The sequence below is a fragment of the Meleagris gallopavo genome, chromosome 1 (genome assembly GCF_000146605.3).
Source record: "Meleagris gallopavo isolate NT-WF06-2002-E0010 breed Aviagen turkey brand Nicholas breeding stock chromosome 1, Turkey_5.1, whole genome shotgun sequence".
NCBI lineage: Eukaryota > Metazoa > Chordata > Aves > Galliformes > Phasianidae > Meleagris > Meleagris gallopavo.
This window is the reverse complement of record NC_015011.2, coordinates 7,682,797-7,700,212: the sequence shown is the minus strand read 5'-3', so window position 1 is coordinate 7,700,212 and position 17,416 is coordinate 7,682,797. Positions and strand designations below refer to the sequence as shown.

Here is a 17,416-nt window from a genome sequence, read left to right as displayed (position 1 = left end):
AAAAAAAAAAAAACTTAAAAAGAACATTGAGATTCTAACCTTAGAGCCTGACTTCAGAAACCGGAATCATTGGCTTAAACTTAACACAAGCTGTCCCTGTAGAATCTATTTTTAACAAGTGAACGAAAGAGAATAAAAATAAGACTGCATATTTTAATAGACCTAATGCACGTCAGAAATTCTAATCCCTTTACATCCTCCTCAGCTGAGAATATGTTCTAGTTACACGTATGAAAGAAAGTAAAAGCATACCTTTTATTGCACCCACAATATTTTGGTCTAGTCCTTTCCGGTTGTCATTGAGCCCTCTTTTCCTTTTGCCATTTGGTAAAGAGTTAGCCAAAGTCTGGTCATCAAAAAATGCACAAACCAGCTTCCTAAATAGCAGACTTCCTGAGCGAGTATAGTTTGATAATATAGAGTCCAGCTGAGATTTCGGCATGAAGACATCAAAGCCTTCTGCAAGTTGCACTTCTGGCTACCAAAAGAACACAAATGTTTTAATTAAAATGGCATTCAAACACATTATTTTACTTCAATCATGCATCTGGTGAGATTTCTCAATCACTTAGATAATCACACCACGAATCTTTTTCCAACTATTCAATACCACAGCAGCCTACTTCATTGAAATCAAACTCCATCAGTGAAGAAGAACTTCAAAAGGCAAATCAAATAATCACACTTACGTCTAGCCACTTTAATAGTTAACAATCACTGACATTATTTCAAGGCATACAGCTAACAAAAAAGAGAAGAGATACCTTTCAATATTGCATAACAATTACAAACCAGATGATCGTCCTAGAGCAGTATTCCTAGACAAAGCTTTTGAGCCATTTAGCTAATCATTTTTATGGACCTGTTTCCTTGGCAAACGATGCTGATTAGCATGCTGTGGGACAGCCAGGTATTTTCAGGAAGGACAACTGCAAGGCCAACAGCCCCATTCCATGCAACTTGAGGGCTCTCAGTGCAAATGCCATCTATATGAAATGAAGTGGAGGATGACGTGGAGGTTGTCTCTTCGCCAGGGCTTGTTGATCAGCTACTTTTCCCTTGGTTTCAAATCCCCTAAATGCATCTTCAGAACAGGATGATATTATGCACGTGGCTTATTTCAACACAAAAAATCTCAGTGGCAAATCACTTCCAGAAAGGTAGATGGAGGAGCAGAAGAGGGAAAAAAATCATCTTGTATTTCATCAGACGTGTGTCAAGTACACCATGGGCCAAAGCAGACAAAGGCCTTCAAAGAAGTCTACTTTCTGAGTTTTTTTGCTGCCCCTGTCTGTACAAATCAGAAAGTACATGAACAATATTTACAGCATTTTCTTCTTTCTATGTCCATCACCATAAAATGCTTACACAAGGCATCTGCATGGGATAAGTATTTATATAGCTTGAAGATGCATCAAGAAAAGACTGTTTTTTTTAAGATAATATCTGGAAGTTGGAAAGGGTAAAAAACAACAAACAACAACAAATCTGTGGTTGTGATAAGAGAAAACAAAGTAACATTACAGCCTCATTCCTAACAACTTGCTCCTTTTTTTTCTTTTTTTTTTCCCTGTATGAAAATACATTCACCAGTGATGGTGCATTTTTAAAAATGTTTACAGAGCAAGAGCAAATGCCAGCCTACATCAAATCACCTGCAAATTTATTGAGTCTAGCTGGAGGAAAGGGCTGCCAACTGTAGAAGGATTTGGCTGCATAACTCTTTTTCCATGGATTTTTAAAATCAATACCAAGAGAGTTACAGCAAGAAATATCTTCAAAGCACACACTATCACTGAACATGCATGCTTACTGGGTGATGGGTACACAGAAAGTGAAAACCACGATGCTTTTGGAAGGCAGAATGAAGATTTGTAAAATATGCAGATAGTAATAAAAAAATAATAAACTGAAAAACACATTTTCTTCAGTTTCTCCTGGATAAAAAGTTGTTTTTTTTTTTACCGTGAGAACTGTAAAAATGCTGGATCCTGCAAAACAGAGTTACTCTATTTGACATTTGACAAACTTCTGATGTAAGTGGGCTTTAATATTTTACTTCTAAGTTTCTGGTGACAGCAAGATTTTCAAATGTAAATAAATATGGGCCAGGTTTACTATCTGGGAAAAATTCTACTTCATGTTACTCAAAAACCAGAATGTAGCTGTCAGAGTGTCAAATGTATCCTACCCTATTTTGCTTCTTTGGTCTTAAGATAGTAATCTAAGATGACCTCAATGATACGAGCAGGCTAGGACAGACAAGTCATTCTCACTAACACAGCTGCAAAATGCAGCTGAAACCTCACCTGTGCATCAGCACAGAGAAGTCAATATTATTTTAGTTTTGAATTCCTCATATTAAATATTTTAATCAATTTCTATATTGGCTGAAGGAAAAATACTGATTTATACTTGCTCTCCTTTAGCTGAAAATTATTCTTCCATCAAAGACAATCAGTACCTAATTAAACTTTATGATCAATTTAAATGTGATTTCTCAAAAGGAAAAGTATTTGTTAACAGGTAATGATCCTGGCATAAGGAACTGGTGAGTAAACCACTCCTTTACAATAAAATAAATAAGACCTGAATGCCAAAGGCTTGTGCAGTGCTAAAATTAACAGGCAGTGAATTAATCCTAAACATTTCAGTAGGCTCCCTGCTTAGATTAGAAACGATCAGATTAGAAATGAAACATTACAACAGTAAAACAAACACAAGAAGGTTTAACTAAAAGTAACAGATCGCTGCATTAAAAAAGTGGGTTATCTGACCCAAGGTCCAGATTAAGAGTTGGTTTCACTGAGCTGAACAAAGGCTTCTTCCATGTTCATAAGCAGCACTATTTCATCTTAGCAAATCTGAACTAATTGCATTGGTTTTGGTTATGTAGCTCTAATTTTCTGTAAAAGAAACTGAGATCTTCAGCAGAGATGTCAACGGCGAGTTGAATATGAGTCAGCAGTGTGCCCTGGAGCCAAAAAAGCCAAAGTACCCCAGGCTGCACCAGGCCCAGCACTGCTACTGGGCAAGGGAAGGGACTGTCCCACCCTGCTCTGTGCTGTGTGGCCTCACCTCCAGCACTGGCTGCTGTTTGGGCACCACAGCACAAAAAAGGACAGCAAACTATTAGAGGGCTACAAAAATGGGGAAGGGTCCAGAGGATAAGATGTATCAGGAGTGGCTGAGGTCTCTTGGTTTGCTCAGCCCAAAGAAGAGGAGACGGAGGGGAGGTCTCATGGGGCAGCTCTGAGCTCTGTGACAGCGACAGGGCCTGAGGGATCGGCGTGGAGCTGTGCCAGGGGAGGGGCAGGGGGTGTTAGGGAAAGGCTCTGCACCAGAGGGCAGTGGGCATGGAACAGCCTGCCCAGGGCAGTGGGCACGGAACAGCCTGCCCAGGGCAGTGGGCACAGCACTGAGCTGAGTTCAAGGAGTGTTTGGCCAACGCTCTCAGACATAGGGTTTGGATTTGGGGTGGTCTGTGTGGAGTTAGGAGCTGGAACTCCATCATACTTCAAACCCATGATCCCTTCCAACTTAGATTATTCTATGACCTTAAAGTTCAATGAACATGGGGGAAAACTGGCAGCAGTACTGTGTATGACCCCACAGCTCACGCAATACTGTAAAGAGAACATTAAATTACAGTGCTATGCAAAACATCCTCCAGTTTCCTTAGGCACTCAGACATGCTGGTAGTGAGCACGCTAGAGATCCTTATGACTAAACAGAAAAAGATAATACTACCATTCATTCAGAAAGAAATGACTTTATTTAGCTTTCTCAAAATGTTTAAGGTCACATTTTATTTCCACTGTTAAATATATCTCTTTTTAGAACTCAACAGTTTTATTTCCAAAGGCAAAACAAAAATCAATCTGTTTGTCTTAGAGCTCTGTAACTATATTCAAACAACTGCTGTGATAAACGCTGTCCAAAGCATGGGAGGGCAGATGAAGATCTGATTTATGAACCACACTTCTGCTGTTCTTTCTTAAGTTTAAACATGCATCTGCAAAGGACTGTGCCCAGCAATGAAACACATTCATAAAGTCAAATTAAATTCCATTGCAAGCACAAAACAAAAGCACTGTTTTCAAAACTATGTTTCAAGCTGAAAAGAGTGCCACAAGCAAAGACAAACTGTAAGTAGGAAAAACACACTGGCGATAAATTACTGGCCTCACCCCAAAACATTCCCTCAAACATTAGGAAATATCATAGTACAAAAGGACCTCTGAGAAACCTCAGGGAAAGCATGGAACTCGTTACCTCATATCACTACAGAGACCCTATGGCATGAGACTGCAACCTAATTAGTGGTGTGGCTTGCATTTATATAACTGAATTATCACCACTGCTCTCTTATATTATAGTTCCCACTTTCAGAAAGGTAGAACATTATCTGCAGCATTGTTTTCATTTACGCTTATTGATGCTGAATTTAATTATGCTTTCCTATCTCACAGTATTTACAAAATTGGAAATTACCTTCTCAAAATTAAAAATGTATTAGAGAAATTAATGATCAGTTTACTCATCAGTGAACTACTCAGACAACATCTGTTTGGTCATTAAACAAAGCAAATCAGCCACCAAATACATGATGTTTCTATTGATGCATACATGTTATGTGAATCAAGAAAGCAGGCTTTGTGCAATTTCACATGTGACAAGTACATGTTTTAAGAGCAAGAAATTTTGGCTCCTTTCGTTACAGTCAAATTATCAATAGTGCCAAGGCACTTATCTAGCAACCACAATGTTGAAGACTAAAAGACTCAGTTCAGCAGACTCAGGTATGAGCTTTACGGATGTGAGAAGACCTCTGAAGCTATCAGAACCAGCCAGTCATAAAATAAAGTGCATGACTACATCCTGGTAGGATAAGGGCATATAGGAGAACTACCTGATTTAGTCAATAAATGACAGAGTTTTGGAACTGTTTATAAATGTAGCACTTTCCTGATCTCGTAGTGGCTCTTGGGATCAGGAAAGATGAAGAACAAATTTCCACTGCAAGCTCAGGCAACAGGAAGCCTTAAATTCAGGACTGAACTTCACTTTTGTGAAAGTTGGAAAACAAAAACAAAAAACTATCCAAACTGCAGCATTTGTCTCCATTCAAATCTACCCAAAGTTTTCTTGTTTATTCAGCACAAAGAGGGAATACATTTCAAGCTGACAGGTACATGTTTTCCCAGATCAGTGCTTTAGAAACCTGTGATTCAGTGTATTGAAATTTAACTTACATCTGATGAAGCTGATTCAAGGATAATTCCAAATCCTGAAAGAGGGGTTTCTACGTTGAAAGGGGGTTCAACTGCTTGCAGATTGGAACTTTCAGGGTTTGCTGACAGCTTCTTATCATTCTCTGCAGCACTGGTTTTCTTATTCATAGTAAATGGCTCAACAGTTTTGAGGGGTAGTTTTTTCTTTTTATTTCTCTTTCTTGATATTGTCGACTTTTGTGCACAAATCAGAGGAACAGGAGGTTGTTGTCTGTTTTGAGTCCCAACTGAATGAGAGAAAAGTAATGAATTAAATTTATAGACAAAGAAACGTATAACCACACAGACACACCATTAAACTACAGGCACACTGAACTCATCTTCTGGATAAATGGGATAGTTTTCAGTGCTGTTTGTGCATGTGGAACAGTTACATTTTATCTCCTCTGCATAATTTTCCAGTATGTACAATGGAGATAATGACACCGAGCTCCAGTATGAGGTATTTGAAGACATATTGATGAATAGTATTTTAAGAAAATTAGAAATATATGGCTCTTCTTCCTAGTGACCACCGGATGGCCAGTGACATGGACTTAAGTAATGATTAATTTGTATGCTCTCTTGGATGACTGAAAATCTCACTGTCTTTGAGCATTTTTTATAAAACAGAACAAGTGCTAATGCAATTACAGTTATTTTTCTGAGCATAGTCACCAAGTTAATTAGCTCAGCAAGAACATTTCAAATATTATGATGTCAAGAATGAGTGAAAACACTATTCAATACTTTAATTTTTAGGAAAGAATTCACGCAGTTATATCAGGTTGGTTTTTTTGCTCATACATAGAAACTGACAGTTCGTGTCTTACATTTGAAACCTAAGATACCGTATTTTATATTTATCAATGTTTCGCATTTTTCAGTACCCACTCTTCAAAGTCATTTGTACAAATTAAGGCCAGTCCTGAACCCACACCAATGTGACAGAACACTGCAGACACAATGACTTGTCTCCATGGATCAGTTAATAAGATCAAGAGAAAAATGAAGAAGAAATCTGAAGTGCTATACATCTTTGTTTTACCACATGCAAATCAAATTCGTTCCAAACTACAAGTGAAATACAAACGGTCCTCATCTGCAAAGACTAAGGAAAAAAGAAACCTTATTACACTGCTTATTATTATTATTTCTGGGGCACTTCATTCCCGATAAGAATTACAGTGCTCTAATTTTTTGTTTAGCATTTGGACAGAAGGCCATCTGAATACCAAAAGAAGTTACTACACTTCATATACATGTTTACATTGTTGGTTTTTTTTTTTCTATTAGCAACAAAAAAGACCAAATATTTTCTTTTCTCTACAAAACTATTTTTCCATACATATCAGGAAATACATCCTGGCCTTTGCATTAAGAGATTCACGGACTGTTTATAATATAGATATATAATAAATTAGAACTGTTCTTGCTATCGAGGAACCAGCTCTTCATGCATAAACTCCAGTCTGTACCTCTCACTCACAAGTTATTTTCAATCAGGCACATAATGCAATCAGTTTAACTGTGCAAAGAATTTCCTGTCCCAGCCAGGACTTTAAAACTGGGCCTTCGTGTCCTTTTTTTTTTGTAAATCGATGATTTTTTGAAAAGCATTTCCAGTCTGATATAGACTACAAAATCTGTCTGATCCTTCCCTTGGCTCACTGATAAGCCCTTCACTCCACCCATATTTGTGTAATTACTCCACACTCCCCATTCTTACAGAGCTGGTACTGTACAGCTACCAAAATCTCCATAGCTCCACTCCCAGTCATTCACAACAGATGGGTAACTCAACTGACAAAGCCTCCAATCTAACTCCTTATTAATATCTACGCTAATTTTTATGAAGTACAGAGGCTGCAGCTTCATTGCAGCCTACAATGAACCACTTACTTCCCAGCTGCCCATTATCTTAGAATCATAGAACCACTCAGGTTGGAAAAGATCATCTAGTCCAACCATCCACCCGTCACCAATATCTCCCCACAAAACCACATCCCTTAGCACAACATCTAAACATTTCTTGAACATCTGGTTCTCATGCTTTTCTGGCACTGCACAGCTCTTAACCCAGTAGAAACCCAGCCCTCAGAGTGTTCCCCAACAAACAGACTCCTGTTAGCTCCACTGGAAGCTGAACATGGCTCAACAGAGGAGCTGATAAGCCAGCCTGAAAAACAGGAGAGCCCACAATGTACAGCAGCTAGCTCAGCTTAGACTATCGTGAAGCTGGAACTTGAAAGATCTTTGAATGAAATTTTATACAATAACATCAAGTTGCCTTCCAAATTTGTTTTAGTTTTAATGTTAGTGAACTAGGTAGTGACAGGTAAAGAAGCATCTTCCAGTTCTGAACAAATACACACAAACTGGGGGTAATTATGGCATCTAAGCCTACCAGGCCTACCATTCAGCTCCCATTACTACGACATCTAGCCACATTAGTTTTCTCAAATTTAACCACAAAAGATTCTTAAAAGTTAATGTCTCTTGTTACGGGTAAGGATCTGGCCCTGAGAAATAAAAATCACATTTCCACAGAGCCTGTGCAAATTTCACTTTGAACAATGTGTCATTAAATCAGGGAACAACCCAGGTTCTGCTGAGCCTCTAGACAGACTTCTTTCTACCAGACCATTTTCCAACAAGGAGATGCTAGTCATGGACACGCATGGGACTGGTTCACTGTACCTGACTGAATCTGGATCAGTTTCCTCATGGTCTTGAGCTCCTGAAGAATAGCCTGTAGAGTTGACTGGCAATTACATGTACAGCAGTTTGGTCCAATTGATGAATTCACCATTGGGATTTCTCCTGAAAGAGAGAGGAAAGAAATAGGGGAGAGATCATGTAATCCACAAATATAATAAAAATAAAAATGACCCACAAGCATTTGAAGCTGTTATCAATACACTTGATCATGAAATTAGATCCAAAGCAGAAAAGCAAATAATTTTCTATGTGGTCCTTTAAGAGGAAAGGCTGCTAGGCTTTATCCAATTGCTAGTATGTGCAATTATATACAGTAGGGATGGCTCAGAGCCTGAATACAATGCACTCTTCACAGCAGGGCTCTCTATTGTCAAGCTAGTTCATCCTGAATAACAATAGCACCAAACCTCATTATAAACATACTCACTTTATCACGCACAAAAAAGCCCATCTCTCAGAGCAGTCCTACAAAGAATGAAGACAGGCTGCGTAATAAAGGTTTATACTGCACATTCAATGGGGGCCTTAGAACTTTTAAACTGCTTGAATGTTACATGCGATTCTTTACCACATGAAGAATTGAGAATGAAAATAAAATCTATTCAGAGAAAAATAAAAAGAAAAAAAAATTAAAAACAGACTAGAAATGAACCACCAGCAAGGAAATCTTTCAGATTTGCTCCTCTCTCACCAATGTGGAATTGTTTCTAATGGCATGTTTTCCAATACTGCAGCCTACAAGATGGGTTTTCTGAAGTTTCTCTTTGATGATTCACATTGTATTTGAACAGATTCTCCTTTTGTAGTAGCTCTTACCAGTGTTTAACTGAATTTACACAATTCTACCTCTTTGCAATGATATCGTTACTGCCTTGGCTTCCAGATGTTTTGCATGGTAGGTCCTCAATTAGGACAGGCTGTAACAGCTCCAAGTTTCAAGCTTTACCTGAAGAGTTGTATCCTGTGCTTTAGTTTAAAAGAACAGTACCCCTGGCTTTAGTATTGCAATAAACAAACAAACAAATCCAAAAAACAACAAAACTCCTAGCAATATCTGCTTGAAACTGAAGCCAGATGGACTGTACCTCCCTTCATTTCAGAATATGCTTAGCATCATTTAAATTGATGGCTATTTTACTGCTCATCAAAGCATGCAAGAGGAGGGATGATCACTTTATGAAGATATACATGAATGGATGGAACAAAAATCATCTCACTTGGTGTCACATGTGGTGGACTTCAGAGGGTATATTTCCCTTCTTCTTCTATACCCTAATAGTTATCAGGTGCCCTTTAATCATTTCTTAACTAAAGTGAACACAAGCAACTCATTTTATCTTTGCTCATAAATCCTTCCATTTTTCATTATTACTTTTGCTTTCCTCTGAAGCCAAACCAGTTATTAATACCTTTTTACATTTGGTTTGCATTCTTTTCATCAGAGCTCCACTGATGTCAGAGCTGCACACATTCTCTGACTTCTATTTTCACTTGCAATGGCTAATGGCAACCTAGCCACAGCCGAACTGATCCAACCCTTTCTTAGGTCTTTCAGTGCGCCCTATGCTCCTCAAAACTCCCTTTCCAGGCTCTTGTTCTCTGTCCACTTCCACTCAGCCTGTTAGGCGTTATGCAAAATCCATCATACCTGAGAAAAGTGGTGGTTTTTCTCCCAGAAATGGGTTACTGAAACTAAATCTGAAAGACTCCTACTAAAACAAAACTGGATTATTGACTCAGCACAACCCTGCTTTGTTTGAACTTATCCTTCCTTTGCATCCTATATTTTCACACTGAAAGCTCCTTGGGGCACAGATTGGATTTTCCTCTTTTGAGTGGCTCATGAAGTGTTGTTAGCCCACTGTAACATTTTTTCCCCTCTGTACTTATTAAGCTTTGCAACAGGTAACTCAGAACCCTTGAATTTGGCTCCAACATCCTTCTACCTATTTGTTGATGTAGACTGTTTAAAATAGATGTCAAGACTACTTTCAAATTTTATAGCATCAGCATAACTCTGTACTTTTCACTAGGACAAGCAGGCATGGCAGAAATGGAGCATGTGTTTCCCAGAAACATGGAGTCCCAGAAAATTAGGAAAGTTTATTAATTAGAGAAATGCACAGTAAGAAAATCCTACTCATCCCTTCCTCCAGGCTTCACCTTTCTCACTTCTCTGTTGTTTTAGATTAATATGTTCCTTAGGATAAAACTTATCTCTTCATCAGAATCAAGTATTCAAACTGGGACTCTGGAAATAGTATCTGGGAGACTACAGAGGGAGACAGGGCTCCTGGCTTTTGTTTTCTTCTTAACAAAAATTCTACATTGTGGTGAATTACTCGTAAAAATTGGACAAAGCAAATTCCACCACTAAATACCTGTACATCTTCCTTGTTGCAATATAACACAATCCTAATGAAAGCACGCAAGCACTGAGGCTCCCAATGGAAAACCAAAAGGTCTATTTTCCCACTGAGGCATGGGGGATTTACATTATAATCCCCATTAGCATTGATAGAAATTACCCATGTAAATCTACCATAGATACTGGAAACGGGAAAAGAGACCACCAATATTTCAAATCAAAGCAGGGTTCTACTGACTTCGTACATATTCATGAGGGTTTTTTATTTTATTTCTACCCTCCCTCTTCTGATCAGCTACTGTTTTGTAAGAAACATCTTGTAGAGTGTTCTCAGTCATTGTTCCAAGCGCTACCTTTATCATTTTTAGAGGACAAAAGCAACCCTTTTCAACTTGTTATAAATCAATTTTTAATTTCAAAAAGAGAAAGACTTTTTATTTTTATGAAGGAGCCTTTAAAGAGCCATCTCCTTCTCTTTTGGAAGCTAGCCAGCATGTGAATTTGATACTGGCTCATATGATTGAGAGAAGACAGAAATACATCACAGAACTACACTGCTTCCCCCGTGTGAGAAGCAAGTAGCCCAGAACAGTGGTTCTTACAGCTGGATTTAGTGTAATATTGCTATGCAAGTTTATATTTGAAAAGCATACAAGTGAAATCCATTGCAAACAGTCTTGGCGTAACCAAAAAAAGAAATCCAGCTGCTACATCACTGCCAGATTACCTACAGGACAGAAGAAGTGAAACTATTTCAGACAGACTCGAGTCTGGAGGCTGTAATTGGATAGGCATGCTTATCACTGTTTATAGCCCTAAGATGCTTCTGCTAAAATCAGCAGGTCACAGACATTGACCTGACATCCTGACTTGCAGAACTGCTGCCTTAAGTCCAGTTTGGAACAAATCACTTTGCTTTCCCTTCCTTCTGTTGCAGCAATACTTAGTCTCTTCTCATTCCTCCTTCCCTCTTTTTGCTCGTTCTTTGCCAGTATCTTTTTCACAACTGCCTTCTACACCAGATTTACTGAACATTAATTCCAGCCTTTTCCTGATCCAGCTTCACCATGCAAGTAAATAGCTATACTAGATGACCTGAGATGCCCATTACATTCAAATTTGAGTAATTCAAGCAGCCTACAGTGAATATCTGCCAAACCCTAGCTTCCCATCCAATACCTATCCAATGGACAGAAATGGTTTCTTTACTCATATCACCAGCTATAGGGGCCTGGATATCTCCCCAGTCATCACCTAAGCCTGACAAGCCTAGGTTATAATCCTGTGCCCTGAATAGTGCTCTTCTGTCCCCAAAAAACTGTGCTAGATGAGGAGCACTTACAGAGATCACTTGTAACCCATGTCATTTGCTTTTCTTTGACAGACTGGGCACCAGGACCCAAGCAGAGAGACTGCCCAGCAGGATCCAGAACACCCAGCTGGAGGCAGAACCTGTAATCTGCCCTCAAAGAACTGGGCAAGCAGCCTCTCAAAGGTGGCCAGGGGTGAGGGCCCACACCCAGCTTTATGTAATAGCCTAAAGATTACATTCCTTTCTACAGCAGAAGAGCTGCAAAGGGAGGGGTGAAAGGTGTTTCCACCCAGGCTCCTTCAGTGCACTTCCCCAACAGATGGGAGATCTGGGCATCCATTCTGCAGGGACAGTGAGACCACTCAGCCCCAACTGACTTTCTCAGATTATTGTTGATATTGTGGGATATCAACAGTCAGCCAAAAATCTCTTGTCCTCATACAGAAAATATAGAATACTAAAGAGCTGACATTTTCTTGCAGATGGGGCCAAATCCCGTCAACATAATTTAGTTCACATGCTGAATCAGACCCCTGAGGGGGAAATAGGTGCTGCTCCACCTACTTTCTGGATCCAGGAACCAGGCACCTAAGCTGTGCAGGCCCAGGCACTTTGATGCGTGCTGAGAACTGTCCCTGCAGGTGCCCAGGAACTCTCAGGCCAAAGAGGGAGCCAGGTCCTTTCACGCTTAAAATCCCACCACAGTACACATAGACTGAATTTTGCATTCAAGTCTAAAACAAGCCCCTACATCTCTTTGCCCCTACATCTGACTCTAAGTTACCTGTATCTTTAAATAGTGGCTGTCTTTTTTTCTTTCCCTTTTTTAAAAAAATAAGTGTTACAAAGCAAACAAACCTAGAATGACTTACTGCAACCTTTCTCCACATCACCTGGTATAGCTGAGTGAATCACTGTCTATATGGAGAAACACTCAGTCCTGTGAAGCTTAAGTCTGTGTATCTTTCAGTGCAGGGATGACACTTCCTATAGGGCAGTACTGAGAATAACAATAGAACTTTTTTTGTATGATACAAGCAATGAGAGCATGTTTGCCTTTAGATAAGGACAGACAACTATACAGGAAGTCTGAGTACCTTCAGAGTCAACTAGAAACTGCAATCTACAGAAAGTGCAAACTATCTATACATATATATATATATATATATTTTTTTTTTTGCCTACCAGATGACAGAACTGAGGTGGTCCTTTAATATGAAAACTTTTCTAAGTGCAAGGCTGAATATCTGGAGGAAAAACCTTAATTATTAAATTAAATTAAGGATTGTTAAAGAAGACCTTCAGATTCTGGTAGTAAAACTTCAGTTCTTTCTGGGACTGATGACAGCAAGAGCAATGCATTCAAAGAACACCTCCCCCCCACTTAGATAGAATTCTCTGCCAGAACAAGACGGACCACTGTCCTGTACATGCTATTCATAGGTAGGCTCCATCCTATCTTTTCTCCAGTGATGCTATCAGAATAAGACCCTATGGCTACACTGGGATTTTGTACCTTAAGTTCAGCAAAGAATTGTAAGCCTGATTCCATCAGCTTATGACAGTCACTAGAATCCTGCTCCACAAGAAGTGTCACAACAATGCTACATTACTCACTGCAAAGAGGAGTGGTAGAATTTGACACTTAATTAGGTATGAATATAATAACAATGGCCAAAGCTGTTTTAAGAAGTACTGTAAAGAAATTAAGTCTATATAACAGAATTGAGTAATTCTGTCCTATCACCAGGAATCTGTTTTAAAACCTAAGACAGATGGTAGCAAAAAGCACTATGCCCACTTTCACACCTTTTCAAAGTGATAACTATGTGCTCATTTTGTTGACTCTGAACTATAACTGATTTCAGTGCAGCGGTATAATAAATCATCAGAACAAAGGCAGAAACTTAGTGCAGCACAAGGAAAAAAAAAAAGCATTACTCTTAGTATCTAGTTTAGATCATACCATTGGATGCCATGGTTCGTGTCTGATTTTGGAACGTTTTGGATCGAGTTCCATATTGCCCTGAAAAATGGTTATCTTGGGGTGATAATTCATTCCATGCGTCGCTCTCACAAGGATGAAGGCTCTCCTCAGACTCTGCAGGGAGATCCAGGCGCTGGGCCCAGGCTAAGTCTAAATCCTGGGGCTCCTCCTTCAGTTTTTCTCCTTCTTTGCCAACTCGCTGATAGATTCTTCCAGTGCTGTCATTCAGTAATCTTCTCATCCCTGTAATTTGTTTTTTAATTTCCCAGCTTTCATCTCCTAATGAAAACAGAGCCACAGTTATCACTGTAAATTAGCAAAAACGGTAATGGGTTGAGATTAGTGATTTTAGATGCCAGTACGTTTCTAGCTGCTGGAGTACAAAACTAAATAAATAAAAAAGACACAGTTGAACAGCAGTGGGTACGTCCTGGGCTACGCTTTAACACAGCAATGGTTGAGATCTTGCATGGTTAAAAGACCTGCTGAACTTGGCTTTCTTCATGCCATTTCTAAAGCTTTGATGAGCAAGATTATTTTTCTGCAGAAGGAAATAATAATAGCTAGAGCAGTTTCAAATACTCTATCCTTTTAAGAGACTGATCCTATTCAGGCATTGACATCACTGAATATTTTCTGAGTACAGCCTAAGGAATCAGACCTTTATGTATCAGTTTGCTATATGCTTAAGGATAGATCCAACAAAGGAAAAACACAAAGTAATCACAACACACATACACAGAGTGTAACACTGCATCTATTGATCTTAACAAACAGGATCAGTTCCTTACTTCACAGAATTTAATATTACCGGATTATACAGGAATAAATTAAAAAGCACTTAATACACATATAACTCTATACAGCCTAGCTGCTGGATGTCTTCAAAATGTAGATTATGGGCACAAAAAGAAAATATATACAAGAAAAATGGGTCTGTTTCAAATAAATCCAGGACATTTAAATAATAACAATTACATACTTTAATACTCCTGGCTCCATTTAAGTATTAGTTTTATGTAGGAAAGTGCTGATTGCACAATGAATATACATGTTTTGAGTAGATAGGAACTATTTTGCTCATAAAAGCATACATTACATTTCACTAGTAATAAGGAAGTGTTCATAACCACTGCTGAAATAGGAAGCTTCTCTTTTTTAATGGTAATAGAAAAATCAAACATCTTAAGCAAATGGAATAACAAAGATCAAGAAACTGATGGATCGACTCTCCCTACACAGTATACTTGGTACAGCAATACTTGGTATCCCCGAACCAATTTACATTCCCACTTCCCCAGATAAACTGATTTTTTGGAAAAAGAGAAAAGAAAATTCCAGGAGAAATAAAAAAAAAACTACTCCAAAACCCAAAACGCAGTGTGCACTGGCTCCAGTACAACAAGATATATGAAAGTGTGCTAATGCCAGGCATGTCAACTATTTTATCAATGTAACCGTGCCATTCGCTTGCCTAAACTTAGGCACATGCTTAGATAGCTGGCTAAGCCGGTTAGGGGTTAAAAAAGCAGCAGTACACTTTGGCCAAGCTCAGCATGCCCAGGACAAGTAGCACCCAGAGAGGGAGCTGCTGACAAGGCCTCTAAGTGAGCCGTATGGTCAGAGCTTGCCTGTGCTGAATCAGTGCAGCTCCCACTTGACCTGACACCCTTGTTCCGCTTGGTGCGGAGCCAGCTGGCTCTAACCCACCCCAACCACAGCAGGAAAAGTGGGTGGTTTTCAGGAAAGCTTCTGGTCTGAACTTAGAAAATAACTGTCAGCACCATGCAGAGATACTAGAATGCTGTCTTCGCTCCAGCTGAAGCACTGGGAAAAAGCCATCTGCAGGGAAGTTCCACATGACGCGTATTTTGTTATTTTGTCGGCAGATTTATGTGTGTGTATGATTTAATTAACAAATGACACTCGTTGGACTCAAGCCAGCCAGGGGTTCACTGTTTCACTTCCCAGCCTCAATGGGAAATGAAAGGCCTCGGAGCACCACAGGACCACAATTACTGTTCACTCCTGGCTCTAAACTGAGGGCTGCCTTTTCCAGCCACCCCTGAGTTCCAAATGTTCCTATAAAATCCCTTACCATCACCCCCTTCAGCAGCACATGGTGATCTCGGAGCTTTATGTTAGCAATTCCCACTGGCCTTCAACGGCAACATGTAGGTAGTATCAAAAAAAACTTCCCACCCATTTCCTTCTATTGGGTTTAGTGACTGTATGCACCATTGCTGGTCAGGTGACTCATTTTCTGAAAGATTAAATTTCCCTTACCCAATTACATAAAATATTAATTGAGCCTATTCTGCCTTGATTCAGGTCACATGTTTCTTTTTATAGAGGTCTTCCTCTATAATGACAAAAGCACATTTGTCTCCAAACAGAAATAACCCTGCATACATATCACAACAAACAAAGAACTTGCTGGAAGCTCAGAATAAGTATATCTTTGCATTTAGGTAGATCTCTTGATCCCTACTTAAAACGGGGAGACTTCCCATTTATGAACTGCTTTTTCTCCTCCCAAAAACGTCCTCTCATTGGAAGGAAGGTCCTTGAAAACATAATACTGAATATTAGGCAAAGCCCGTAGCACTCAAGTTTACAACAACCCATTCACTCATGCCACCAAGTTATGACTTCTCCATCTTTTTATGGTTTTTATTTGTAACTGCCCAGCTATTGCAGCAGCCTTCCCAACACCATCTGCCTCAATGCACATGCTGTCATTGAAACAGATTTAACTTCTCACTCTCCCATTACTAATACAAGCTGGGAGATGTAAGGATTGAGCACAGCCCTGCTGAAAAGGACTTGGGGGTACTGGTGGATGGGAAGCTGGACGTGAGCCAGCAATGTGCCCCCACAGCCCAGAAAGCCAACTGTATCCTGGGCTGCATCAGAAGAAATGTGGCCAGCAGGGCGAGGGAGGTGATCCTGCTCCTCTGCTCTGTGCTGGTGAGGCCTCACCTGGAGCACTGCATCCAGATGGGGAGTACTCAGTACAGGAGAGATGTGGGCCTGTTGGAGTACACCCAGAGGAGGGCCAAAAATGATCCACTAAATGGAATGCCTCTCCTATGAGGACAGGCTGAGAAAGCTGGAGCTGTTCAGCCTGGAGAAGGCTGTGAGGTGACCTGAGAGTGGCCTTTCAGTATCTAAAGGGGAACTACAGGAAAGAAAGGGACAGACTCTTTAGCAGGGTCTGTGGAGACAGAACAAGGGGAAATGGCTTCAAGCTCAAAGAGAGGAGATTCGGGTTGGATATAAGTTAAAAATCTTTTACAGTGAGGGTGGCGAGGCACTGGAACAGGTTGCCCAGAGATGTGGTTGATGCCCTGTCCCTGGAGACTTCCAAGGCCAGGCTGGATCAGGCCCTGGGCAACCTGATCTAGCTGTAGTGTCTCTGTTCACTGCAGGGGAGTTGGACTAAATGGCTCTTGGAGGTCCCATCCACCTCTAAGGATTCTATGATTCTATCTCATCTGGCTACTAGCTCGAACCCAATGACAGCATTCTGCTACCAGCAATTCCACTGCTAATCATCTTCATAGATAACAACTTAAGTTTAAAAAATAAAAAAAAGCAACATGGGGAGCCAAGAAAAAAAACACAGCTCAAACTACTACATCCTAGGGAAGAGGTTTTAAACTAAAAGCGGAGAGATTTAGATTAGACATTAGGAGAAAATTCTTTATTCAGAGTGCAGGCACTGGCACTGGCAGCTGCCCAGAGAAGCTGTG

The 17,416-nt window shown here is 39.8% G+C and overlaps 1 protein-coding gene across 1 annotated transcript in view; it reads right to left on the bottom strand.

Annotated features, from left to right (window-relative positions):
• Positions 1–17,416, bottom strand: part of BEND7 (BEN domain containing 7) — a 60,266-nt gene that overhangs the window by 20,053 nt on the left and 22,797 nt on the right. Inside the window, exons 5-8 of the mRNA XM_019611071.2 lie at positions 13,641–13,940; positions 7,974–8,096; positions 5,256–5,521; positions 253–478 (exon numbers count right to left, since the gene is read on the bottom strand). Of these exons, the coding sequence (XP_019466616.2) occupies positions 253–478; positions 5,256–5,521; positions 7,974–8,096; positions 13,641–13,940 (915 nt within the window). The remainder of the gene's footprint in view (positions 1–252; positions 479–5,255; positions 5,522–7,973; positions 8,097–13,640; positions 13,941–17,416) is intronic.